The 24,627-nt window shown below is 40.2% G+C and overlaps 1 protein-coding gene and 1 pseudogene across 1 annotated transcript in view; both read left to right on the top strand.

Moving 5' to 3' along the window:
• The window catches only part of PGM2L1 (phosphoglucomutase 2 like 1), a 41,091-nt gene extending 17,646 nt beyond the window's left edge, over nucleotides 1–23,445 (top strand). The window contains exons 3-14 of the mRNA XM_059823924.1: nucleotides 4,401–4,507; nucleotides 6,709–6,793; nucleotides 7,773–7,856; nucleotides 9,443–9,636; nucleotides 12,627–12,816; nucleotides 13,055–13,152; nucleotides 13,954–14,134; nucleotides 15,718–15,811; nucleotides 16,969–17,098; nucleotides 18,433–18,622; nucleotides 19,178–19,311; nucleotides 21,600–23,445. Of these exons, the coding sequence (XP_059679907.1) occupies nucleotides 4,401–4,507; nucleotides 6,709–6,793; nucleotides 7,773–7,856; nucleotides 9,443–9,636; nucleotides 12,627–12,816; nucleotides 13,055–13,152; nucleotides 13,954–14,134; nucleotides 15,718–15,811; nucleotides 16,969–17,098; nucleotides 18,433–18,622; nucleotides 19,178–19,311; nucleotides 21,600–21,702 (1,590 nt within the window). The 3' untranslated portion in view covers nucleotides 21,703–23,445. The remainder of the gene's footprint in view (nucleotides 1–4,400; nucleotides 4,508–6,708; nucleotides 6,794–7,772; nucleotides 7,857–9,442; nucleotides 9,637–12,626; nucleotides 12,817–13,054; nucleotides 13,153–13,953; nucleotides 14,135–15,717; nucleotides 15,812–16,968; nucleotides 17,099–18,432; nucleotides 18,623–19,177; nucleotides 19,312–21,599) is intronic.
• Nucleotides 16,077–16,228, top strand: LOC132318726 (U2 spliceosomal RNA; annotated as a pseudogene).
• Nucleotides 23,446–24,627: the final 1,182 nt, after the last annotated feature.

Raw genomic sequence — 24,627 nt, 5'->3', positions numbered from 1 at the left:
TTAGAAGGGCACAAAAGCTGGCATGTGGAGTTGAGGAGCTGAATAGAGGCTGCGGTAGGGTCGTGAATGATACCAGTGCTGCAGTGGGAAAGACTCGTGGCAGAGATGCCTCACTTCTGACACGTCTTTTCCTTGAACCATTTTTTAGGTTCTTTTGACTAGCTGTTTAAGTTGATTAACAACCAGATATACAATTTTCTGGACTTGTTTCTTCAGTATCTTGTACCCTCCTTTTTTCCTCTGTTGATTTTGGTCTTGCATGCCAGAAGAGGGCTGGAAGATGATCAGACTCTTCATTTCCCTCCCTGCTTCTCTTTTAAGCAGTGTTAATGGGTTGTATGTGTGTTGATTGTACAAATAAATCAACCTGTTGATTAATGTAAGGCTTAATCATCTCCGCTTTTCTTTGAAGCGCTGTTTGGTTCAAGGACAGATGATGCATTCTTTCTCAAAGAACTCGGTCCCCTGTTGTCTCATTTCTTTCCCCACCTTTTTGATAAACACATTGTGAAGGAACAGTTGATGTTGATTTAGTTTTTGATTGAAAGTGCTCCATGCTCCTTTTCTATATTGCTGTCTCATAGTGGATTTGTTCTTAAATTGCTTATTGTACAGTACCAGGGTGCTTTTCAGCTGCTGTGTTCCTCTGTCAGTTTTTCTCCAAAACAAGTAGATAAATAACTACTCTTCACAACTAAACTTCATGAGAAATTAATTCAGAGTACATTTGAAACTGATCTGATATAATCCAGACTTTGAGCATGTGAAAGAAGAGTCTAAATTTGAACATTGATTTTTCTAGGGTTGTAGTCCTGTTTAACTATCATTCCTGACTTCGATAGTCATTCTTGCACATACTTTATTATGGTAAATATTAAGCAAAAAGCAGTTGGATTCTCAATCTGCAAAATACAGCTTTCTCTCACCCCAGTGAAGGTAGTGGGAGGCCAGGAAAGAGAAGTGTTGAATCCTTTTGAAAACGAATAGCGTGTGTCAGAAAATGAATGTTCCGTATTCCCTTTCCTTATGAACATATAAAACACAAATGGGTTTGGACTATGTATATTAAATATACTTAAACATCTTATCTGTTCCCAACTTCAGGCTTGACTATTGAAACATATAATGAATTGATGTATTTGTAACCATTGTACTCGGAACATCAATAAAAAGTTTTCGTTATGACAAACCTGCTGAATCTTATCTCCTTCGTCAAGTGCTTTTTTATAAATGGAGCTTCAGCCATATGATAAAAGGTGTTTTATTACACACTTTACAAAGGGTTGATAAAATCTCTCATTTAATACTGTGTACTTAAACATCTTAAAATAGTCATCTCTTTGCAGATTAATGCTCTGCTACAAGTCCCTCAGTAGACATGACTGAAATAATTTGTTTTCTCTTGGCTCAGGGTAAAGTGTTGTGCTTAAAACTTGGAACAGCTGGGACTTCATTAAGCTGTTTGACATACTGCTAATGTCTGACTCGTACAACTGGAGCCCAAACTTTTGCGGTGAAACCAAATTCCAATAGCTGTTTATACAGGCTTTGAAAAGAATAGAAATAACGTGTTGGAGCTCATTGGTAGCGTTTGAAACCCAGCCTTATGCCTGAGCATTTTTTTTCTCTTCAGTTTCATCTTGGGTCTAACAAAGTTTTCTTTAGGTTTCTAACCTCTAAACTGGACACACCTTAGAATGAAGCTTCCTTTAATTCTAGCCTTACCGATCTGAGTATGCCCAACTCGCCTGCTACAAATACTGTAATGGTACGAACAGAACTTACTGATGTGGTATGGGTGGTCTCAGCTGATCCAGTGGGAACGAGCTGAAGAGATTAAGGAAAAAATGGATTAAAAATTAGTAGTTTGTTGCCAGTGGTGGAATTGTTAAGAGTAGCGAAGTTGCTTTAAACAAGTCCAGTTCTCTTTGAAGCCAAGTAAACATCTAGATAATGCAAAGGAAGTTAGTAATAGTCACTTTACTTTTTGGCCTGTGCAGTCTGTTGAATTTGGAGTTGCTCATGCTCCCAGCGCCTGAACGTTGCATGCTGCCTTTGTGTGTCCAGTCTCGTGAAAGCGTGACTGAGCTTGGATCAGCTGACTGATATGCATTCTTGGCAGAAAGTGAAAAGTTTCATTTTGGTCAGCAGGGAATGTGTTTGCAAGTTCAGTTTCATGGGCATTACCGGTTTCTGAAAGTAACAAACTGGGTTGTATTCATTTGCTCCCTCCTGCAACTTCTATTTTTAGTTCTTTATTAAATCCATATATCAAGTTAGAGAAAGCAATCTCTGGGAAGTGGATTAAAACTTGTTTCTGAAGTAAATTGCATCAGATTTAATCTGTTTGAGTACTCTTGTTTCAGAAGCTAATGACATTAGCAGTTTTGCTGAACCTAAACTGAAAATGAGCAGCCTGTCTATATTTGTCCTTACCTGCTACAGAAATAAATGACCATTCAAAAAAGTAGACTTCGGTGTAATTAAAATATTTCCTTCAGTTAAAATAAACCTTAGTTAAGTTGCATGGGTAAGCACATGCTGTGTTCTTCATTTGCATGATTGTGTTGATATCATGAAAAGTCAGATCCAGAAAGGTGTAGAATATCCAGAAGTTGCTTTTGACTCTTGAAGATTGTAGGTATGTAACCTAAGCAAAAAGCCTTAGATTTTGACCTCAAGATACCGCTAGCCTAAATAGGGGAGCTGTTGATAGGAAATCTGCTGTTCATGTCTTTAAATGTTATTCAGTCTGCTCTAGTCAAACTTGAACAAGTTTTTCCTATTCCTCTATCTCTTATCTCTTTACAACTGTGAATGAAAGTTCTTGATAAATTGTCAGGGTGGTGTGATCATGTTTGTGTATCAACACATTTCAGTTCAGTGTGAAGGTGACTTCAGCTGGTGATTGTGCCATGGCACGGCTTCCAGTTCTGTCAGTATTCAAGGATTTTTATTTACTTCAAAGTTTTTTCTCTCTCTGTGAATACTTCTATAGAAACACTTCATCTGCAGCTGAAATGGTTCTCCAGAGAGATGCCAGTATCCACTTGTTCATGCTTTGAACCACATTCTTTGGTGGAAAGGGCAAAAACAATTAAAAAATTGAGCTCAACTGAATTTCAATGGTAGGAGTCAGGCTAGCTTTCCACTTGAGAGATTGTTTATTGGTGATACAGAGTCAGTTCCAGATAAGAATGCTGCAAAGAATTGCACTTAATACTAGGGGGAAAATCTGTTTAATTCTACTACAAAACACCCCCACTCCCTCTATCAGGAGGAAGCTTGTACCCTTGTAAGAGGTAGCCTTTTTAGGATAAGCTTGGCCAAGGTAAGTGCACAGTGCTGTGTTTGTGTTAGGGAAGGCTGCTTTCTGATTGTAGTGACCTGAAGGCTCTAGAAACTTCCATTAACAATAGGGCTTCCATCTTTTTGTCTAAAACTGCTGATCCATCCTAGGCTGTTTCTGTGATGGATCTCCAGCGAGATTCTAACTGGGAAATGAATGGATGTAAAGGCCACAGGGAAGGTGAAGCTGGAACATCATGTAATGCACTATTTCAAAGAGCACCTGTCTCCTCCTGGTTTGAAAAGAAGGGGTGGCTGGCTGAGAGGCTGTTTGATTTTTCTCCTGTGTATGTTTCAGCACGTATTTCTCCTCACCCCCAATGTGTTTTAAAAATTTACTCCCTTCATCTGCTCCCCTTTCTTCCCCTGCACGGGGGTCTTCCCTGGTGTCTTGCCATTGGAAATGTTCTGCCTTGATGTATAGAAGACAGCTTGTATTTGTTGGTATTGTATCTGCATAGTATATAAATCGAGAACTTTAATCTGTCTACCTGGAGCAGATCAGTAGTAATAAACTTCTGTTTGAAAAAGTGGATAAGGATGAAGCATCCTGTTAATGCAAGTTTGGAACTAATGCTTTGGAAGCAGTGCTGAAAAGGTGTCTGACTTGGGCTGTGAACACAAGGATAAAGACTAACGCTGAGTAGCACTGGCCTTATGTTGCCTGTGTGGATGGACTTTAAAAAAATGGATTTTTCTCAATTGTGTCTTTAAGAAGATGGTTTGAATACATAAAAGCACAGTATGGATTGAAAACAAGTGTTTGCTGCTTGAGTATTTTGCTGGCTCGAGCTTTCTCTTTATGCTGTTTGGTCACTTACGTTGTACCACTTTTATTTCCCACAACTGTTTCTCTGTTTGCTTTCTCTCCTTCTGTGAACACTTTGGGGAAAAATAAATATGTTGCTTTTGTGAATATAATTATTGACGTTTTTGCTGAGCTGTATTTTGCATACTGATGTTATACATCCTATGTGAAAGATCATTTTTAATGTTTGTGTGTGCTGCACGAGAGCTAATTCTTCCCTACTTTTTTCTTTTTTTCTTTCCAGGGGATCTACAAGTATCTTGAGAGGTGTTTTTCAGACTTTAAGCAGAGAGGCTTTGTTGTTGGATATGACACACGAGGTCAGGTGACCAGCAACTGCAGCAGTAAGAAGTATGAGTATTGATTACATTTGCAAGACTAGAAATTAAACTGTGGCTTTAAATGCATTCCATTCTATCAGAATATTTTTGTCATGAACTGCGCACACTCTTTCCCCTCCCTTAGTCCATTTAAATAGTAATGAAGGGAGGCATGGACTAAAGCCTTATAATACCAATTGCCAGCAAATGTGGAATGTAAGGCTAGTCACTTCACCAAAGAATTTACAGTCTAAATGCACAAGAACAGTAGGCAGACATTAAGAAGTTGATATGCCCGGAGAGAAATTTGAATGTGAAGGTAAATTCAGAATACTAACATCTAGCTAGAAATCACTAAATGTTAGTGCACTATTGTTAACGCTGTTGTTCTTTTCTATTACGCATCTGATTTAAACTTGCTCAGTGGAGAAGAATTCTACCTGCAGCCTACTGTAACCCAGTATTTTGGTACCCTTATGCTAGTCTGCGCTCTCAGTGTATTTCTGCACTGGCAATATTTTACCTGGAATGCTTAAAATGTAAACATCCAGTGATGCCAAAGTGTGTTCTTTGCAAGGAAAGGGGAGAGAGGATCGGTAAAAGAACTGCTTTCTGAATTCTGTAAGGAATCCTAATCCTAATCCCTTGTCATTCGGGGAGCAAAACACATGTTGTAATGGCATGCTTTATATAAAAGCCAACCCAGTAGCTAATTATGCTTTAGTTAATGAGTTGTTAATTACTGTAGCTATTGTAGTTAATTGTTGTAATTAATGTAGGGTTTTTAATTTTTGTCAACATTTAATATTCTAGAGATGTAAAAGTTCTTGTTATAATAGAGCACAGAATCTAGTGACTGTCTTCTAAGAGTTTCTCCATTCCCCTGAAGTCTGCCTCGCCATGCCTTCCTGTCTGGTCTTCAGATGTGTATGGCAAATTATCTGCAAGGCTTTGGCATAAGGGTTTTGAACTCATCTGTTACCCTGTGTTTGCAAGGCTATTGCCCAAATTGTCTGGGTTATGCACAGCTTAAAAGTATGGAAGTGTAAGAAAAACATTCCCTTTCAGCCACACAAAGCTAGGAATTCAGACTTGATGGCAGCGCAATTTCACAGCCAAAGGAGCAAATTAGTTCTCAACTACGTGTTTCTTTTGTCCCCTTGGGATGACACACGGTTACAGCAGTGCTAAAATCAAATTGAACCTCCCCAAAAGAGTGTTTTCAGCTGGATCAGCGTGCTTGTCCAGCACTATGTGAGCAGGAGCGCCCCTTTCTTTGCATCGGTTCCAGTGCCGAGGGAGATGGCAGACAGTCCAAGGGTATCCTGTAATTAAGTTGATGTAAACTGTTGTGATACACAAGCAAAAGTTCAGTAGCTTGAACTACAAGCTGAGCTCTCAAACTCTTTTAAGTGGTTTCAGGTTACATTTGATAGGCGCTATAGTGAAATTCTGAGTAACTGAAACTTAGACGACAGTATATTCTCATCATGGGAGATAAGGAAGTAAGTATTAATGCTTGTCTGTAAAAACGAGTGAGCAAAGCAAACTTACACTATTTAATCTCTCATCTGTTTTGACTGAGACTTCCCATTAACTGCTGAGCTGTGTGTACCTGACTTGAAAAGAACAATTTCAGATCAAAGTTACATGAAAGAGAATGAGTTTCCCTGCTGCTTGAAAGGAAAAGTTTATAATAAAGGCAAGGTTTAAAAACACAAATGCTGTTACTGTTTCTAAATTTTCTGGAATAAGAGCGTGCCAGTTTGCAGAAGTGTATTTTAGGAAGAGGGCTGCTTCATGGATATTGGCTGAAGCTGCTGAACAAGGCTGGCAAACAAGGTTTGCTGTGCGGGGTACTGAATCCTTTTCCAAACCTGCTGTTGCAGACATCTGGCACTTTAAACTTTCTGGGAGATTGGTTCTGTCCTTGAATGAAGGACAAGTGTCACACGAATAGGTTCTGTATCTTTGTTTTTGATATCACTGGTTTATTTATGCGGTTGACTGAAGCACCTTGTGCTTTTCCAGCCACAAATAAAAGCACTGTCTTTGATTCTGTAACCTGGAAACTGTATTACATTGACTGTGTAAACTCTAGGATACTACTTTTAGTGTAAGGAAAAAAGGATTTGAGAAACAAGTGAGATGAAGGTTACAGTAATGCCACATGGCTATTGGATTGTCGTGGGGAGTTGGGTTGACTGGATGTTTTCTTTTTCCCGTTGGTAGACTTGCAAAGCTCACTGCAGCAGTCCTACTGGCTAAAGATGTACCCGTATACTTCTTTTCCACCTATGTCCCTACGCCGTTTGTGGTGAGTCATCTTCTCTTTTATATTGTTGCACCATGCAGTTAAGGGGGTATTGGAAAGTTTACTAAAAATGTGAACTAGCAATTTTCTTCTCAAATTCCGTTATTTAAACAGAAAAATAGAGGCTGTTTGTGCACTTGGCTCTTCAAGGAGGCTGTAACAAGAATGTCGCTGAATTCTTCTGTGTGCAGATAGTCAATAGAATCACATTTTGTCCTAGGCTGCTATGCGAAGGTAGTAGTTATTGCAGTCCAGGCTTTGCTGTATTAGTTACAGGTGAAGCATTCTGCTACTCTTTTATTCTGTGCTTAAACACCTGGGTGTCATAAGGGTCAAAGAGGATGTTTATGTGTGTGAATATACACACATGTATAGGGACTGTATGTTTTTGTACATAAGACTTACACTGCTTAGAGCGGAAGAAATGAAGGATTGCTTCTATTTTTAATATCTCAAAAAACAGAGCTTTCTGTTCTAGTCATAAAAACTTTTTCTTGCAGGGTTTTAAATCCTTGTTTTCTATTCTGCAAGCTTTTCTAGTGTGCTGTGTATGCTGTGGATCTTGTTTTGAGGGGAGGACTGAAAGGACTGGGTGCTCTTCAGCTGGAAATACCCATAACTTGTTTTTCAATAAGCCTTTTGGTGAATTCCTTCATTCTGTTTCAACCTGTTTTCTCTTACTCAGATTACACTAGTACTTGAGAGTAGACTTTCTTTAGTTGGCCAGTTAACAAGTGTTTATGTAATTGGGAAATAGAATAATGTTCCTATGCAACAGAATAGAAGAAGCTTTCTCTCTATTGCCAGCTACAGGAAACAGAATGATGAGCATTCACGTATACAATTTTCAAATAAACTGGTGAAACATTAAGAGCCACTTCTCCGGTAGTGGCCTATTGCATAACTGTCTTAATAATATAATGTTGTTTGTGCCAGCTGCAGAACTCTTGGGTAAATCGACATTTCTGGGTTTCCTTTGTAGCCCTATGCTGTTCAGCAGCTCAAAGCTGTGGCTGGTGTGATGATCACAGCATCCCACAACCGGAAGGAGGACAACGGATACAAGGTATGGCTCGAACTTGAAGTTCGTAGCATGTCACAGCCAGCTGCTTTCTGGTATGACCTATGTGCTTTTGGCATTTGGCTTCTTCTGGAGCGCGCGTATGAGTACATTAGGAGAAATTATTTCAAGTAATTCATTCTTCTGTAATCTGAATTACACGCACTTTATTCTGCACCTAGAACTTAAGACCATACAGCTTGTGTATCTTGAGCGCAAGTCTGTTGTGACATTCCATAGAGTCAGTAACTGAAGAAATGCTTAAGCAATTTATTATGTGTTCACTTCTTAGACTTAAAAAATAGTTTAAAACTAAGCTAGAACTTAGGTGAATTAATACACACAGTAGGTGACTGTGCTGAAGATGGTGACGTTTTAAAAGTTGATTAATAAAACTTCGTAGTAGTGTGTTGCTCCCTGTAAGGTTGTTTTTCTGGGGATTGAGAGATAAGTGGGTGGCTTCATTTTGAAAGCTTGGAACATTATAACCATCCGTAATAGCAAATGCTGCTTATGCAGAATTGTAACACAGTATTTCCTTTCTAAACTTTTACAAGAATCTGAACTAAACTTCGCATGCTAGAAGATTAGTAACAGGTCAGTGAGTAATGGCAATGATAGGAAAACCAGTCTTAACTCTGTGCAGAGATAGCTCTTGGAGGTGATTGTACTGCACTTGTCCTCTGTGGAACAAGTTGTAGAGTACTTCACCAGCCTTTACTTTTGCTTAGCTATAGCAATGAATAAGAAAATAAGCCACATCAGTTTTCCAGGTGCTTCATTTCTCAAGAAGCTATTATGTTTGTGTTTTCTGATACAAAGCATTTTACTTCTGTCAGGATATTGTTTTTTCTAGTCTTTCACAAGAATTGTTTTATCTTTCACTATTTCCCCTGTGAATTCAGTAACTTCTAAAGGTTTTGGACCAAACTTGACAAACCCATAGTTTTGAAGGTGCTGAGTACCTATGGGTTTCATGAAAGCCAGCAGACAAGAAAAGAGAGACAGATTGGTCTGAGTAGAAAGTCTGCGCTGTGAACTCAACCATGCTATTGGGAACAATCTGTGGGAAAACTGGCATCTAAATAATTCTTTAACAAAGACTTTTTATAGTTCAGGGTTTGATAGTGTTTCCAGCTGAAAGATTACAGTTGTTCAGCTATGGAAAAACATGTACCTTGGCACACTGCTTATCTGTTTTGCTTCGATTTCAAAAACAAGTTGTGCTTCTTTTTCAAAAGGAATACCAGACTATGTAGAAGGTAATGTTTTTCTTCTGTTACAGTTTGCACAACACTCTCAAATATAAGTGCCCAGTTTCAGTTTCTCACGTCCTGATGATTTCAGTCATAATAGTTGAATACCAGCTTTTTTGAAAATAGGTTGTGTTGCTGAGTAGCTATCATTACATAACTAAAATTGTAAACTGTATGATTCCAAATGATCTTTGAGAATCGAGCCAGTCTGATGGTAGCCTTTTCTGTATGACTTGAAGAAGCAGGAAGTATGCGGAATCCTATGGCTAAAAGACTTTATCAAGTTAATAATGTTTGTAAATAAACTGTGTCTTGTTGTCTTTAAACTTGTACCAGGTTTATTGGGAAAATGGAGCACAGATCACCTCTCCTCATGATAAGGAAATTATAAAATGTATAGAAGAGTGTGTTGAACCATGGAATGGCTCTTGGAATGAGAATCTAGTAGACACCAGTCCCCTTAGACAGGATCCTCTGAAGAAAATTTGTGACTGTTACATGGAGGATCTGAAAAAGATCTGTTATCATAGGTATTGTATAAAGCAAAAGGTACTCAAATTATGTTTGTAAGTAAGCTCTGGGTTACATGGGGAAAACTGACTGCTGACAGGTAGACTTCAATACTAAAGCATGTGATGCTGCCATACATAAACATTTTGATGTACATTGGGTATAGGGATTGGGCTGACTTCCAAAATTTTACGTTTCACAGAATCACAGAATCAGTACGGTTGGAAAAGACCTGTAAGATCATCGAGTCCAACGTGGGGGGGGGGGGGGGGGGAAAAAAAAAAAACACAAAAAAAACAAAAACAAAAAAACAAAACTAAAACAAAAAAAAAACAAAACAACACACAACATCAAAAAACCCACAACAAAAAAAAAAAAAAAAACACCAAAAAAAAAACACAACCACAAAACCCACGCCACACAACAACAATAACAAGCCACAACCCACCCAACACCACACAGCACCATGTCCATCAAGCTACATCCCACAATGCCACATCCACACGCTCCTTGAATACCTCCAGGGAGGGTGACTCTACCACCTCCCTGGGCAGCCTATTCCAGTGTTTCACCACTCTCTCAGTGAAGAACTTTTTCCTAATGTCTAGCCTGAACCTCCCCTGTCGCAACTTGAGGCCATTTCCTCTAGTCCTGTCACTAGTCACTTGGGAGAAGAGACCAACACCCACCTCTCTGCAACCCCCTTTCAGGTAGTTGTAGAGAGCGATAAGGTCTCCCCTCAGCCTCCTCTTCTCCAGGCTAAACAACCCCAGCTCGCTCAGCCGCTCCTCATAAGACTTGTGTTCCAGACCCCTCACCAGCTTCGTCGCCCTTCTCTGGACACGCTCCAGCACCTCAATGTCCTTCTTGTAGTGAGGGGCCCAAAACTGAACACAGTATTCGAGGTGCGGCCTCACCAGAGCCGAGTACAGAGGCATGATCACCTCCCTGCTCCTGCTGGCCACACCATTTCTGATGCAAGCCAGGATGCCGTTGGCCTTCTTGGCCACCTGGGCACACTGCTGGCTCATATTCAGCCGGGTGTCGATCAACACCCCCAGGTCCTTTTCTGCAGGGGAACTTTCCAGCCACTCATCCCCAAGCCTGTAGCGTTGCCTGGGGTTGTTGTGGCCGAAGTGTAGAACCCGGCACTTGGCCTTATTGAACTTCATCCGGTTGGCCTCAGCCCATCGATCCAGCCTGTCCAGATCCCTCTGCAGAGCCTTCCTACCCTCAAGCAGATCAACACTCCCTCCCAACTTGGTGTCATCTGCAAACTTGCTGAGGGAGCACTCTATCCCCTCATCCAGATCATCAATGAAGATATTAAACAAGACCGGTCCCAAAACCGAGCCCTGGGGGACTCCGCTTGTGACCGGCCGCCAGCTGGATTTCGCCCCATTCACCACAACCCTCTGGGCTCGGCCATCCAGCCAGTTTTTTACCCAGCAAAGAGTGTACCTGTCTAAACCACAGGCCGCCAGCTTCTCTAGGAGAATACTGTGGGGAACAGTGTCAAAGGCTTTGCTGAAGTCCAGGTAGACAACATCAACAGCCTTCCCCTCATCCACTAGGCGGGTCACCTGGTCATAGAAGGAGATCAGGTTGGTCAAGCAGGACCTGCCTTTCATGAACCCGTGCTGGCTTGGCCTGATCCCTTGGGTAACCTGCACGTGTCCCGTGAGCGCCCTCAAGATGAGCCTCTCCATAACCTTCCCCGGCACCGAGGTCAGGCTGACAGGCCTGTAGTTCCCCGGATCCTCCTTCCGACCCTTCTTGTAGATGGGCATCACGTTGGCAAGCCTCCAGTCATCTGGGACCTCCCCCGTTGACCAGGACTGTTGATAAATGATGGAGAGCGGCTTGGCAAGCTCTTCCGCCAGTTCCCTCAGCACCCTTGGGTGGATGCCATCAGGCCCCATAGACTTATGAGTGTCCAGGTGGCATAGCAGGTCGTTAACTGCTTCCTCCTGGATCATGGGGAGCCTATTTTGCCCTCCATCCCTGTCATCCAGCTCAGGGGGACGGATACCCTGAGGATACCCGGTGTGGCTGTTAAAGACTGAGGCAAAGAAGGCATTAAGTACCTCAGCCTTTTCCTCATCCTTCGTGACAAGGTTCCCCGCCGCATCCAGTAGAGGATGGAGATCCTCCTTGGCCCTCTTTTTGCTGTTAATGTATTTATAGAAGCTTTTTTTGTTGTCCCTCACGACCGTGGCCAGGTTGAGCTCTCTTCGGACCTGCCTGTAGTGATTTTTATTGTCATGGATCAGTGGCTTGATTTCTGTCTTTACGGTTCACAGAAGCTGGGTGCTCCACTCTGCCAGACATCACTGTCTGCTTGAGGCCATTGCTCTGTGCTCTTCAGTGGTGGGAATAATTTTTGGTCATCTCCCCATTCTGCCTCACCCCATCCCTTCTCTGATGTGTCATTAAATTAGATGGTCACCGTCATTAGGACTACACCATACTTCTTGACAATAAAGCAGCCTGCCTTTGGACACTACGCTACAGTAAAGCACCCTGATGTGAACCATTTTATGCAAATGAATATGCTCAAGGAGTTCTGAATAAAATGTAGAAATCCAGAGTAAAGGTGAGGTGTACGTGCGTGGAATAGAGGTGGGAAGATTAAATTTGAAGGCTAGGTGGGGCAGAAGACAAGAATAGAAGGAAGAGGATGAATAATGTAGGTAGAGTAGAGCCAGAGTAAGATTTTCAGGGTGGTGAAGAGCTCGAGTTTGATGCAGAAATTAACAGTTCATTCTTGGGAGACTTTCAGCCGATTCAGCAGAAGGTAAATACCTCATTTTCCAGGATAAGAAGCTTTAAACCATCATTTTCTGGTGAAAGTCCAAATGAGCACTTTTCACTCACTCCTTCTTTGAAATTAATGCAGAAATCAGCAGAATAGTACAAAGTGTTATTGCATTTTTCTTTTGCTTTCCCACATGAAAGTAGTCTTGTTAAATAACTAATACTGTACTGAAATTCTTTTTTTCTTTCTCAGGGAGCTAAATGTGCAAACAAATTTGAAGTTTGTTCATACATCTTTTCATGGAGTTGGACATGACTACGTGCAGTTGGCTTTCAAAGCATTTGGCTTTCAGCCCCCCATTCCAGTACCTGAACAAAAAGATCCAGATCCAGACTTCTCTACTGTCAAATGCCCAAATCCTGAAGAAGGAGAATCTGTGCTGGTATTTTTGTTTCTACTTCATCAGATTTCTATGAGCTTTCCTCTGTTTGGATATGATAACTGTGTTGAAAAACAAATCGAGGAAGAGAACAGGGAGTACTTGGCTTTCAGCTGTGTTAATACAGTGGGCAATCCATATGAGACTTTCTTTCACTGCATGTTATATGTGAGTAGGAAGACTGTGGGTTTGTTTGCTCTTGGGATTTTATTTTTTTTCTCCCTCCCTCTTCTCCCACCAGGAGTTGTCACTGAGGCTTGCAGAGAAGGAAAATGCTAAAGTAGTAGTGGCCACTGATCCAGACGCAGATAGACTAGCTGTGGCAGAGCTGCAGGAAAAGTAAGTGATGGGACCTTTTATTTTATCTCTTTTCTGCAGAAGAGGTAGTGAAAATCATGGAATGTCCCCAAATGGTTGACGGGCACACACCTTCAACCCACTCTTTCCTATTGTGACTTCACTCTTTGGATATTTTTCTTGCTAGCTTAATCTTTTGGTATAGCTCCACCGGAAATAATGTATTTTAAATAAAATCAGTTAGTAACTCAGAAAAGATTAGATTAAATACTTACCAGTGTTACAGTAAATGGCCAAATAAAACTCAGCTGAAAAGTTGAGTTGTTCCTAAAGACAATAAAATTTTGTTAGTCTTTTTTCACTTCTGTTAGGTAAACAAATTCTGCCTTAGGACAGTTAGCTGTTGTGGGATTTTTTTGTTTGTTTGTTTTTCCCTGGCTTCTTCATATTGAATAGAAATTATTTTTCTTCCACTAACAGGCCAAAATTCTGATCATTGTGTAAGTAACCGTCTATAATGCGTGGTTGTGCAGGCATTGCCTGACTGCAATGTATAGACTGCTATAGTTCTGTTTGATAAATTAAAAAGACCTAAGCTGTTTTAAGGCTGACAGTAAGGATACTTAATTGGTATCTTTGCCTGCAAACAGAATGCACTGGGCTTGTAAATCACTGAGACGTGATAAATGTTGAGTCCTGTTAGTATGGTGGCTTTGTATAGAGCAGCTTGTCAGTAGTGGGCTCGGATTCCTGTTGTTCCAGTGACTGCAGAAAACAGCTCCCCGAGCGGATATGCTCCTGGGAAACCTGAAAGAGATCTTACATTTTCTATCCTGTCTGCAGTGGCTGCTGGAAGGTGTTCACTGGCAACGAGCTGGCAGCTTTATTTGGGTGGTGGATGTTTTCTTGCTGGAAGGAAAACTGCTCCGAAGATGCCGATGTGAAAGATGTTTACATGTTAGCGACCACAGTCTCCTCAAAAATTTTGAGGGCAATTGCACTTAAAGAGGGGTTTCACTTTGAAGTAAGTGTAGTTTTTATGATGTCTTCTTGGCAGAGTACAATCTGATTGCCGTGTTCTCCATCTGGCCCCCCCACTTACGACTTTACAAAATGAAAAACAGAAAGATGACTTCCAGTCTTCTGGCTGGGAGTTTTTATGCATTCCAACTTGCAGAGAATGCTGTTTTACCTAGACAAGCCTGATTTCAGCATCTGCAGTGTTTCTCAATGCATGTTATGGTGAATGCAGACTGTGACATCAACTTATGCGAAGCTGCAAGGAGGCTGTAACAGGTGACACAAATTAAAACCTGAACTACGTATAATAGAGATGCCTTTGTCTTGGTTATTTTCCTAGAGAGAAATTCTTCTCTGTGAGAGAATGAAAGTGTGTGAAACTTCGTGTGTTTACTACAAAAATGGAGTGCTTTTTGATGGATTTGTAATAAACACAGGTTATACAATGTTCCTTCCAGTGGTTGGATCGCTAGTAGCTTTTCAATTTGGTTTTACTTCAAATTGTGACAAACAGAGGAACTCTTATGTTCAGATCTTTAATGTAGTTTCATTAAGGACTTGCTAAAAAGAAAATGGGGGGGTGCCCCGCAGACTGACAGTTATTATTTTAGTTCCTGCATTCAAATTAAGTACTCGCTCTGATTTCTGAGACCGTTGGATGTTAACCATAAGAGATGCAAGTGCTCTAAAGCTTAGTGCAAACATACAAGAATCCAGGTCTTGTTTAATACATGTCTTAATTAAATCCATGTGCAACAGGAAAAAATCTTGTGCCAAACAATGAGGAACTAAAAAGTAAAATTGAAAGCAACCCTGAAACCATTTTGAGTGACTGTCCAGATATGCTTAATCAGGTTGAAGATCACTGCCTTGTAGTGAATTTCATTATCTCACTAATTACTGTTCATTTTTTTTCTGGAATGGGACACATTTGACTGGGAAAAAAAAAAGCTAGGAATTTACAGGACCCCTTGGTCTCTTCTAAAAGCTTTCCCTCTTTGAGAAGGACCATTTCTAAGCTTTTGACTGCTTTTTGCATGATTTGAAGAGCACAGGCAGTGCTTTCCCTCCCATCACCCAAAATTGCTGTTTATGTTTCTGTAACTTTTTCTTTTGAATAGCTTTGTAGTGTTGTCTCATCTGATAAGCATCATGGAAGATGTTATCTGATCTCAGAGAGAACCACAGTCTGTCAAGCACGCTTACTCCTTGATTTGATATTCATGTCCTGGCTGAGTATTCACTAGTAAAATGTTATCCAGTGACTCTTAGCCTTGGATTCATAATCTAAACTGAAGATATGACTTGTCTAATGTTTGTTTTTACTGTACCTATTCTGCTGGTCAATTAATTAGATTTCAATTCAGGGAAATTGTTTCAAGAAAACCAGAAAAATGTCCTTAAGCTTTAGTGTTTTGACTCTGCAGCAGTCTTTCCCATTGACCCTAAAATTCAGAATGCATCCTCTCTTTTTTTTTTGTCTGAAACATCCTGGAAGTGAAGGGAATACTGGCTACGCTTTTCTTCTTTGACTTGAACCTAAACTGAAAATGTGTATTTAATGCACACTTTTTTTCTCTATTTCAGGAAACACTCCCTGGTTTTAAATGGATTGGAAGTAGAGTAAAAGATCTCCTTGATAATGGAAAAGAAGTTCTCTTTGCATTTGAAGAGTCTATTGGTATGTATGCTAATACCACTTTAAAATGTTGAGAACTGGGGGGGAGGAATGCGACTAAAAAGGAGTGGTCTTACTTATGAAACGAAACACAAAAGTACTTTTATTTTTGTCCTTACTAGTATTTTGCTCTCACCAAATCAACTTGCCGACTATCATAATAAACGCTACGTAAATCTCTGATGCTGGTATTGTGCTTGTGCAGTTTCCTGATACAAACCTGTTCTGATACACGTTGAAAGTCCTGAAATGCCAGAGCCAAACTACTGTTGCTTTGTGGCCTTTTAGCTGAGATTAAGCATAGGATCTGTTCTTAATCACTTTAATATCTTATAGATCCTCTCTGTGAGGACTCATTATTAATGGCTTTGTGGAACTGGGAGGTGGCTTGCTTCGGTCATGCTATCCATCGCACCAACACTGCAGTTCCTCCAGGAGCTGTACTGTGTCCCCTCGTGCTTCAGAACGATATGTGAGGAATCCAGACATGTGCAGGAATAGCATTAAATACCTTAGGGGAGTATGTGAATATTCCTGCTGACCTTGCCTTGAGCACTCTGTTTATCTTGGTAATCTTGCTGATGCCACTTATTTGTAGAGAACTGTGTAGTGAACGTCTCAGCTAGGATAAATGGCAGCTTTCTGGGACAGCATATTCGCGTATAATAATATGGCATTTGAAAATGAAGCACGCACTGAAAAGATTGTATGTCCATGCTGGTTTCATTCGTAAAATTTAAAGAAGCTTTTAAGCATAAGGAGTTAAGATCCTGCTCATGCATCCCTTCAGAAAGATGGCAGCTTGGCAGTACTGCAGAGCACTGGTTTATGGGTTACCAAGGCTGGATCTGTGTGGGTTTCTTTGATTCAAATTACTGGCAAGACTCTTGCACAAAACAAACAAATTTTTGTTTAGCACTGTACTATGAGAGCAGATGTTATCAGTCTGGAATTAACTGTGCATAGCATGTATCTTTCCAGCCCTAAAACCCCTTGGTTAATCAGATTTCTTAGAAAAGGGCAATGCATATGCAGTAATAAAAACAGCTTACATGTATTGGCCAATTTTCTTTTACAGGAAAAAGGTTTAAACTTCAGTCAGGTAAATCAGTGTAATAGTATGTCAGGTTATTTTTCCACGATCAATATTTTATTTCTAGGCTTCATGTGTGGCACATCAGTGTTGGATAAAGATGGTGTAAGCGCAGCTGTGGTCATAGCTGAAATGGCAACCTACCTGGAGGGCAAGAACCTAACACTAGCACAGAAACTCATTGAGATATATGAAACGTAAGTTGTATTTTTCATTGGTATGTTCTACTTCACTATTTTGGGTCTGGGAATAATCTAGTAAATATTTTTAATGTGTCCCTCAGATGTTTTCTCATTGTAAGTTGTTTTTTCTGATGCTGTGATGGACTACAGTCTTATGTATTACAGATACGACTTGAATACCATGTCCCCCAAAGGACTAAAGAAGCCCTTTCCATCGTTTTTCTGCAATAAATTGTGAAAGAGTAGAGTTTCGCAGGGCAAACTTTTCTCTCGTATTTGATTCATGCTATGTTACTTCTCTTGTCTTCTGATGAGTAGCTGTATCTTAGTTGTGGTCTGTGTGCCCCTCCAAACACTTAGAATTTTCGCTTAACCACGGTCTGGGATTGTTGGAAGATCACGTGCTGTTCTTGCAGAGATCTGTACTAGAACAGAGGTTAAAGGAATGGCCTGTGTTCAATAGCTATGGACACAATTCATGGCAATAAAATCAGGAACATGTTTATGTCAGAATTAAGTCATGTACTGTGATAAGCCCAGTTCATCAGCAGAAGTTCCTGTGCTTTAATGGAGCTGGCAGCACAGTTAAATCAAATCATATATCCCATTCCTTTTCCTACTGGACAGACTGTGGCCCTTAGAAACTCGGAACGAGGAAGCACAAACGATGGTCAGCATTTATCTCTTTATGGCACTCAGGAGTTTGCTCTGTCATATGCAAACTGTAGCAAAACCAATTCTGCACAGCTGGATTGAAATGCTGTCAATGATAGTGATAACAGAAGGATTCATCTTCCAGTCGCACTTAATTTTTTAAGCTGCAGAGAATGGTCTCTGGAAAATGAGGAGTGGGTGGAATATAGTGAAGAACAACTTAAATTTAGACATCCAACGTGTTTGCTGCACCTAGTGAGTGCTAGCACTAGGTCTGACTGGGGATAGTAGTTTTAACTTGGATGAAATAATCGGTCACCTTCCTCAGAGGTTGTTGAAATAATCTGATGTTGTGGCTGCTCACGTGGCTACAGCAGACAATTTTTGATGGCGTGGGAATGATACTGCATATTAATTTCCTGAGGGCTACCAAGGCTGCACTTAGCCAAATGGTTGGCTTTTATTTCTTTGGAACTGAAATCTTTTCTTGGATTTAAAAATAGCTTAAGATGATCTGAGTAATGCGGTGAAATCTGCTTCAGAGTCCAAACATTTGCCTATAAATATCTGTTTCCACAGCTGTGAGAACTGCATTCTTTTTCTGTTATTGCGTTTGTAAACAAGGGCTTTCTTTAGATACCAAATGTGCAGAAAACTTCTGAACCTTGTAACTGAAAATGTTAATCTGCTTGTAGGTATGGATATCACATATCAAAGACTTCCTATTTCTTGTGCTATGATCCTCCTACTATCAAAAGGATATTTGAGAAACTTCGGAACTTCGATGCCCCTCAGTCTTACCCAAAATTTTGTGGTATTTACAATATATTACATGTACGAGATATTACCACTGGCTATGATAGCAGCCAGCCGAATAAGAAATCGGTGAGTTACAAAATATTTTTGCAGGAGAAGTTCTGTTTTTGAAGAGACTGAAAGATAAATACATCAAGAACTATGCAGAAAGATGTACCGTGTCAACTAAGATGACAGTATAATTACCATCATCTATTAAGTGCTTAACAACACTTACTGGGGAGAAAACTGCTTAAATGTGAAATGGCTTGGCTGTTGTGTTGACTGTTTTGCTATAACAATGACTGAACTTCATTAGTTGAAGTGATCTTGATGCTCCTGCAACTCTTAAGCTGTCTAGCAGGCTTCCAGATGTTGGAATTCCAATGGGACGAAGAGGCAGTCCCATTATTCTGAAATAACTGAGTCTGATCTAGGTGATAGTCCTGTCTGTTAGGCTGAAATGACTTGTTCTGGTCTGTTGCATTGGCTAGTGGATGTATACTGCAGGGGATTTCAGCATGTTTATTTAGCTTTGTATGCACTGAATGTTGTGTTTTTTTAAAAAAAAGACACACACCCCCTCAAAAAAACCCACTTTTGTATTAGTTGGGGTGTTCTGTAATAATGTTGTTGTTTATGTAGGTGCTGCCAGTGAGTAAAAGCAGTCAGATGATCACTTTTACATTTCAAAACGGTTGCGTTGCCACCCTTCGGACAAGTGGAACAGAACCAAAGATCAAGTACTACGCAGAGATGTGTGCGCTGCCCGAACAGAGGTCAGTAGCAGGTCCACATGCACACATTGCAAGGTGCCCTTGAGCTGAAAGGTCAGTACACAGGAATCCGTTCCACACCCGGTGGGGGATTCCTCTGCTGCCTCCTTGGAGACCGAGCCTCAGCTGACTGTTCCAGCCTGTTAAACTGGCCAGAGCAATGCACGTTCCTGCTCATAAGAGACCCCCTCTGTAGTGGACAAGACAAAGAATTGTATTTTCAACATCTCTTACAGTAGCAAACTTCTTTTATTAACCCAATTCCTCATTCGCTTATAATTAAAAAGTGATGAAGTTGTGCTGCTGCTGGCAAGCGTGCTTAAACCCAGCTGGATTCTCATTGCATTTGGCAATCTGCTGTGCGGCTCTGAGCTACTGGATAGTAACCAGAGGTCTGTCCCCTTTTGACAGCCACCTGGACTGAGCTTCTTCCAGTCTAAAAAGGGGGGGGGGGGAATATAGGCTGTGTTTACACCATTGAAATCAGGAGTGCGAATGAGGAGCCTCAGTTCTCAGTCTAGCTAACAGAGAAGCAGGCTCCTGAACTGGATTCCTAACCTAAACTGTGTGAGCACCCCTCCTTTTAGACTTGTGTCCCAACATTCCTGTGGAGCAGAGAGTTGAAAATAACATAAAGGGGCCTCTGATTCGGTATTTATTTCAACTTGTTGGCAGGAATTCAGGGTGAGCATATTTTTATCACTGAATGTTTTGGTCAGATTTAGGCAGTCAGTGAATAGTGAGTGGTAGATTGCCTTTGCTTGTAAAATGTGCATGTGAGGGGATACACAGATCCATGCCTAGACAGCTTTCCATAGGTTGCTGAAGTATTCTTTAAAACACAGTTTATTGCTACATGAAGTGTATTAACACAGGTACGGCCCATTTTTTTGAATCGTGGTTTTAAATTGTTCTGAATTGACCATGGGATAACAGCAGGTCAGAGAAGTGGTAGTTCTACACCCCAGTTTTCTGAATGGCAGCTCTTGCCAGAAGCTTGTATTTATTTGGTCAAAGAGCTTTCCCATGGTCTGGTGTATGAACGTACTTCTTTGTTATGCGGGTATGGAAATTCTTCCTTCTTCAGTTAGAACGCGCTTCCATAAACCTGGGAGTGGGCAAGGGCTGAAGAAAAGGTAAGATATGGTTGAGGCAAACAGCTGCACCAACAAGGAAGAAATGAATGCTAGAAATATTGCCCTTAACCTAATCTTAACACAAGTGAAGGCCAGACGAGTAAGAGTAGTGGGGAGAGAAACAAAGTACCTGAGGATGCTTTGATGCATCATTTGGGCTTCTGCTACTGTTCATTCTGGTAAGTCAGAAAAATGCATTGACCTTTCATTTTAGTAATAGCTATGGTTAATGGCAGTTATTATCTGGAACATGAAATTGAAAAGCTTTCAAGCTTCCCTGGTTCAAGGCATAAAATGATCTGTAAGAACCTCAAAAGGCACTCCTCTCCGTGATAGCTTTACAAATATTTCTGAGTTGCTGTTTATTGATTATTCTTAAAAGCCGAACATCAGGAAAGTCAGTTTTATTGCAGCATTTTTGGGTGTGTTCTTTAAAAGGAAGTAGTGACCTGAAGGGCAATGATACATTGCGAGTTCCACAAATGAAAGAAGCAAATGTAAATAAGCCTGTTTTGCCTATTCTCCATTAAAAACAGAGTGAGTTCCTCTCCCTCCAGTGAGACTTCTGGGTTAGGAGAGGGATTCTGCATTTTTAAAGGAGTGTTGCAATGCTTTAGTGTTGTGCATGTGGTCTTTTTACTCAAATGTCTGGGTAGTTAAATAGGGGAAGGATCAGTGTATTACAGTGACACTTTGCCTGATTACTCAATCCCCACTCAATCCCCCTAAACTGCACTTTAGTCAAAATACAATTGGATACCCTCGATGGGCACCTGGATGCCGTGTGGAGAGGAATATAGGGTATCTGCCTCTTCTAGTAGTCGCTCGTTCTTACTTTTTAATCCCTTTACCGTCTGTGTCCGACCAGTCTTGCACTGGTTTTGCAGGCATTAGTTCTTGTCCCCTCTGCTAGCCTAGAGCCCTCTAGTGGCGATTATTTTTTTCTTTAATTTAATTAATTTAGATTAATATTGCAATAGTCCCTGACGGACAAGTAGCTTTTTAAAGCAAGCAGGTTGGAGCCTCTACATGTTAATGCTGGTAGGAAACATAATGGAGCTGGTCTATCACCATCAGATCTTCTTTTTTATTTATTTTTTAAAATAGATGCTTGGTGTTTATCAAACCTCTGACATGGTATTGTTCTCTTTCTAGTGACAGAAGCGTGCTGGAAGAAGAACTTCAGAAGCTGATTGAAGCTTTGATTGAGAATTTTCTTGAACCTGATAAGAATGGACTGATCTGGCGCTCTGCTTAAATCTCCTGTAACCGGTGTTCAAAGAAGTGACCGCCTGCACTGCGACATGTGAAACAAAGGAACCAAGAACAGAACTCAGTTTAATACCTGTGCGTGTATGTGTGTTAAACAAACAGCTACATCTTTATTCTATAAAGAAGCAGCATTCTTTTGTCAGGCTTTTCACCGAAGTCTGGGCTAGAAAATTGGGATAAGGAGAGGAAGTGAGAGAAAAGGATGGAAGTTATTATTATAATTTTCTGTCCTTTTGACCAAAAGATCAATTAACCTGCACCAAAGCAAATTAACTGCTCTGGTAGGTTTAAGGCAGCTGATCTTAGCCACTAGATTGTGTCTTAAACTAATTTCAGGTACCTAATACCTTTTGTGTGAAAGGTTTTAAAATGAGGCAGTCGTATTGTTTGAAGGAAGTGATCGCTCCAAACTGACAAAAAAGCCTGCTTCTTCCTAGCTGTTGTGCGTGAATGTAGCTATCATTGTTACAGGTCTTAATTTCCAAAAATGTTGAAGTAGAGTTCAGTGCTTAGCGTTTCTCGTTTAGGCAGGTTGTTCAATATGACATTTTTCAGCTACTTAAGTATCCTTCCATTGTTAAAGGTGCTCTTGGTGCATTGTATCTTTCCTGCGCGTATCTTAAAATATTTACTTGACAGTGAAACAATAGTGGCAACACATGCAGTTCCACTTGCAGTCTGTGTTTTGAATTACACAGTGCCTTTCCAAGGCTTCCAAAGGAGTAGAAACTTGCTCATTCCTTGGTTAAATTGCCCATTCTAACTACTATAGGCATTGTAACCATTTTTTGTCTCACATCTCTGAAGGGACTTAAGCTTTTTTTTAATAAAGGTTTCAGAAATTCAGTAACTTTGTATGAAAACTCCAGTTAGTGACTTTTTTGGGTTTGATGGCTTGAACTCATACTGTCTTTGTGTAAAAATAGGAAGAAAGTGGAGGTGAGACACTGACATCCTTGATTTATTTTTTGTGACTAAATCATGATTTTATTTTTTTGTCACAGCTGGTAAACTAATTTCTGTTAGACAGAAGTTTGCAAATACCTTTATTATTTATCTTTTAGGGCAAATTTGTAACAACTTTCCATTATCTGTTTCCTACCTTTGCTTGAGCAGAAAGTGATACTGCTAATCACTTTTTCCAAAAAATAGACCGATACAGAAATTCTCATGTAGATGTCTAGGATTTCAGAAAGTAAAAGCCATGTTTTGGCACAGAAAAGCTGTGGAAGATACTTTAACTGAAACAACACTTCAAGAAAAACTGCATGTTGATTAACTGAGAATAATACTTGTTAATGTGTGCTACTAAATTGCTAATATAAGCCTTCAGAATAAAGTCAGTGATGTTCTGGACATCTTCCTTGCTATCACTGTACAGTAATTAAATAAAAGAAATAGGTAAAACCAAACACTTAACCTCTGTTTTGAAGGTTACATGAGAAGAACCTAAAATGTGCTTAAGCTAAAGCCATTGTTTTGCCACTATTGTTAAATCTCTACATTTGTCCTCCATTTTATTATACCCTTACAGCTTGATGCCACAGGATTGCGCAGAGTGGTTTTGTATGTGATGCACCTAGGTGGCTTTAAAGAGCACCAAGGTTTCTGTGTCTGTGCGGGTATTGGGTATTTCATGCTGACAGAAGCTTTGCACTATAACTGTGGATAAGTATTTTGCTGTATATGAATGTACATGTACTGCGGAAGGTCTGTGTTGCACAAATTCTTATTTGCCACCGATATTTATTTATTTTTTATTTTAAGAGAAAATATTTCCAAACTGTTCTGCAATTGAGTGAAATGTATCTAATGCCAAAAAAGTTGTTGCTTTTTTTCTTGATTGTACATTTGACTGATGTGGTGGGGAAAATGGGTTGAAAGCATTTACACTTAGAGTATACTGATGTTATTGTACAGCGCTGGGTACGTCTCAGAAGGCACGAAGGCATTTCTGACTGCTGCTTTGCCTTCAGTTTTCACGAAAAGGTGCAGATCTGGATCCCGACTGCACTGAATTTGAAGGAGGTCTTGCCGTTTGTTCTGTTGTCAGCAGATTAAAGCCGTAGGTGTTTTGGATTTTGTTTTTAAATAGCCTACTAGTAGTTCAGAAGAGAACAAGTGACTTGGAACATAATTTTGAACAAAGGTAAACACTGTAAAAAGCGTAGTGTGTGTGATGAGGCCAGCTGTGTGTATATTGTAGCAGTTAGTGTTAGGAGTTACGTCTTGTTAGTTATGTTAGTGCTCCTGCAAAGAGCAGGAATCTGCAATTTCCTGGAGCGATCTGCTTTATATCAGTAGGCAAGTGTTCTAAATGCAGTATGGAAGAAAATCGTGATTACGTTTTCAAATCAGCATTCTTAGAAGTCGGTAACTGTTCATAGTCTAAATATCTTTAATAAAAAACCCAACAAATACGGGGAGTTAAGTATCTGGGATTCTTCTCGTCGATAGATTTGAGCAGTAAGTTATAGACGTAGTGCTTTTGGAATGACAGCAACAGGCACAATGTGTTGAATGTATTTTAAGGGTATAATAACTGTGGCTGTTTTCAAACTGCTGCTACCGTTGTTTTCCTACTGTATTTGAACTGTTTGATATATTTATACTGTTCCATTTGTGGAACTCCTTCTTTATCTCCTCCCTTTCATCTTGCTTCCCTTACTTCTGTTAGTGTGAAGGACTGCAATTCTCTTACTTCATCGCCCTGTAACTTTGTTATATGTCGTGTTAGAGTTTGCTGGGCTTGTGCGCAGCCTTCTTTCAGTTGTCAACTGTTCTTTACTACTTTCCAGGTAAGAACAAAGGCTTTTCAGACTTGAGTAGGAAGCAGATAATAGATCAAAGTATGCTGTGGAAGTTGTTTAGGTGCTTCCAGTTAAAATACGCCTTTTCAAAGGTTGGTCTG

The sequence above is a fragment of the Gavia stellata genome, chromosome 1 (assembly GCF_030936135.1).
Source record: "Gavia stellata isolate bGavSte3 chromosome 1, bGavSte3.hap2, whole genome shotgun sequence".
Lineage (NCBI taxonomy): Eukaryota > Metazoa > Chordata > Aves > Gaviiformes > Gaviidae > Gavia > Gavia stellata.
This window is presented reverse-complemented; position numbering and strand designations above follow the sequence as displayed.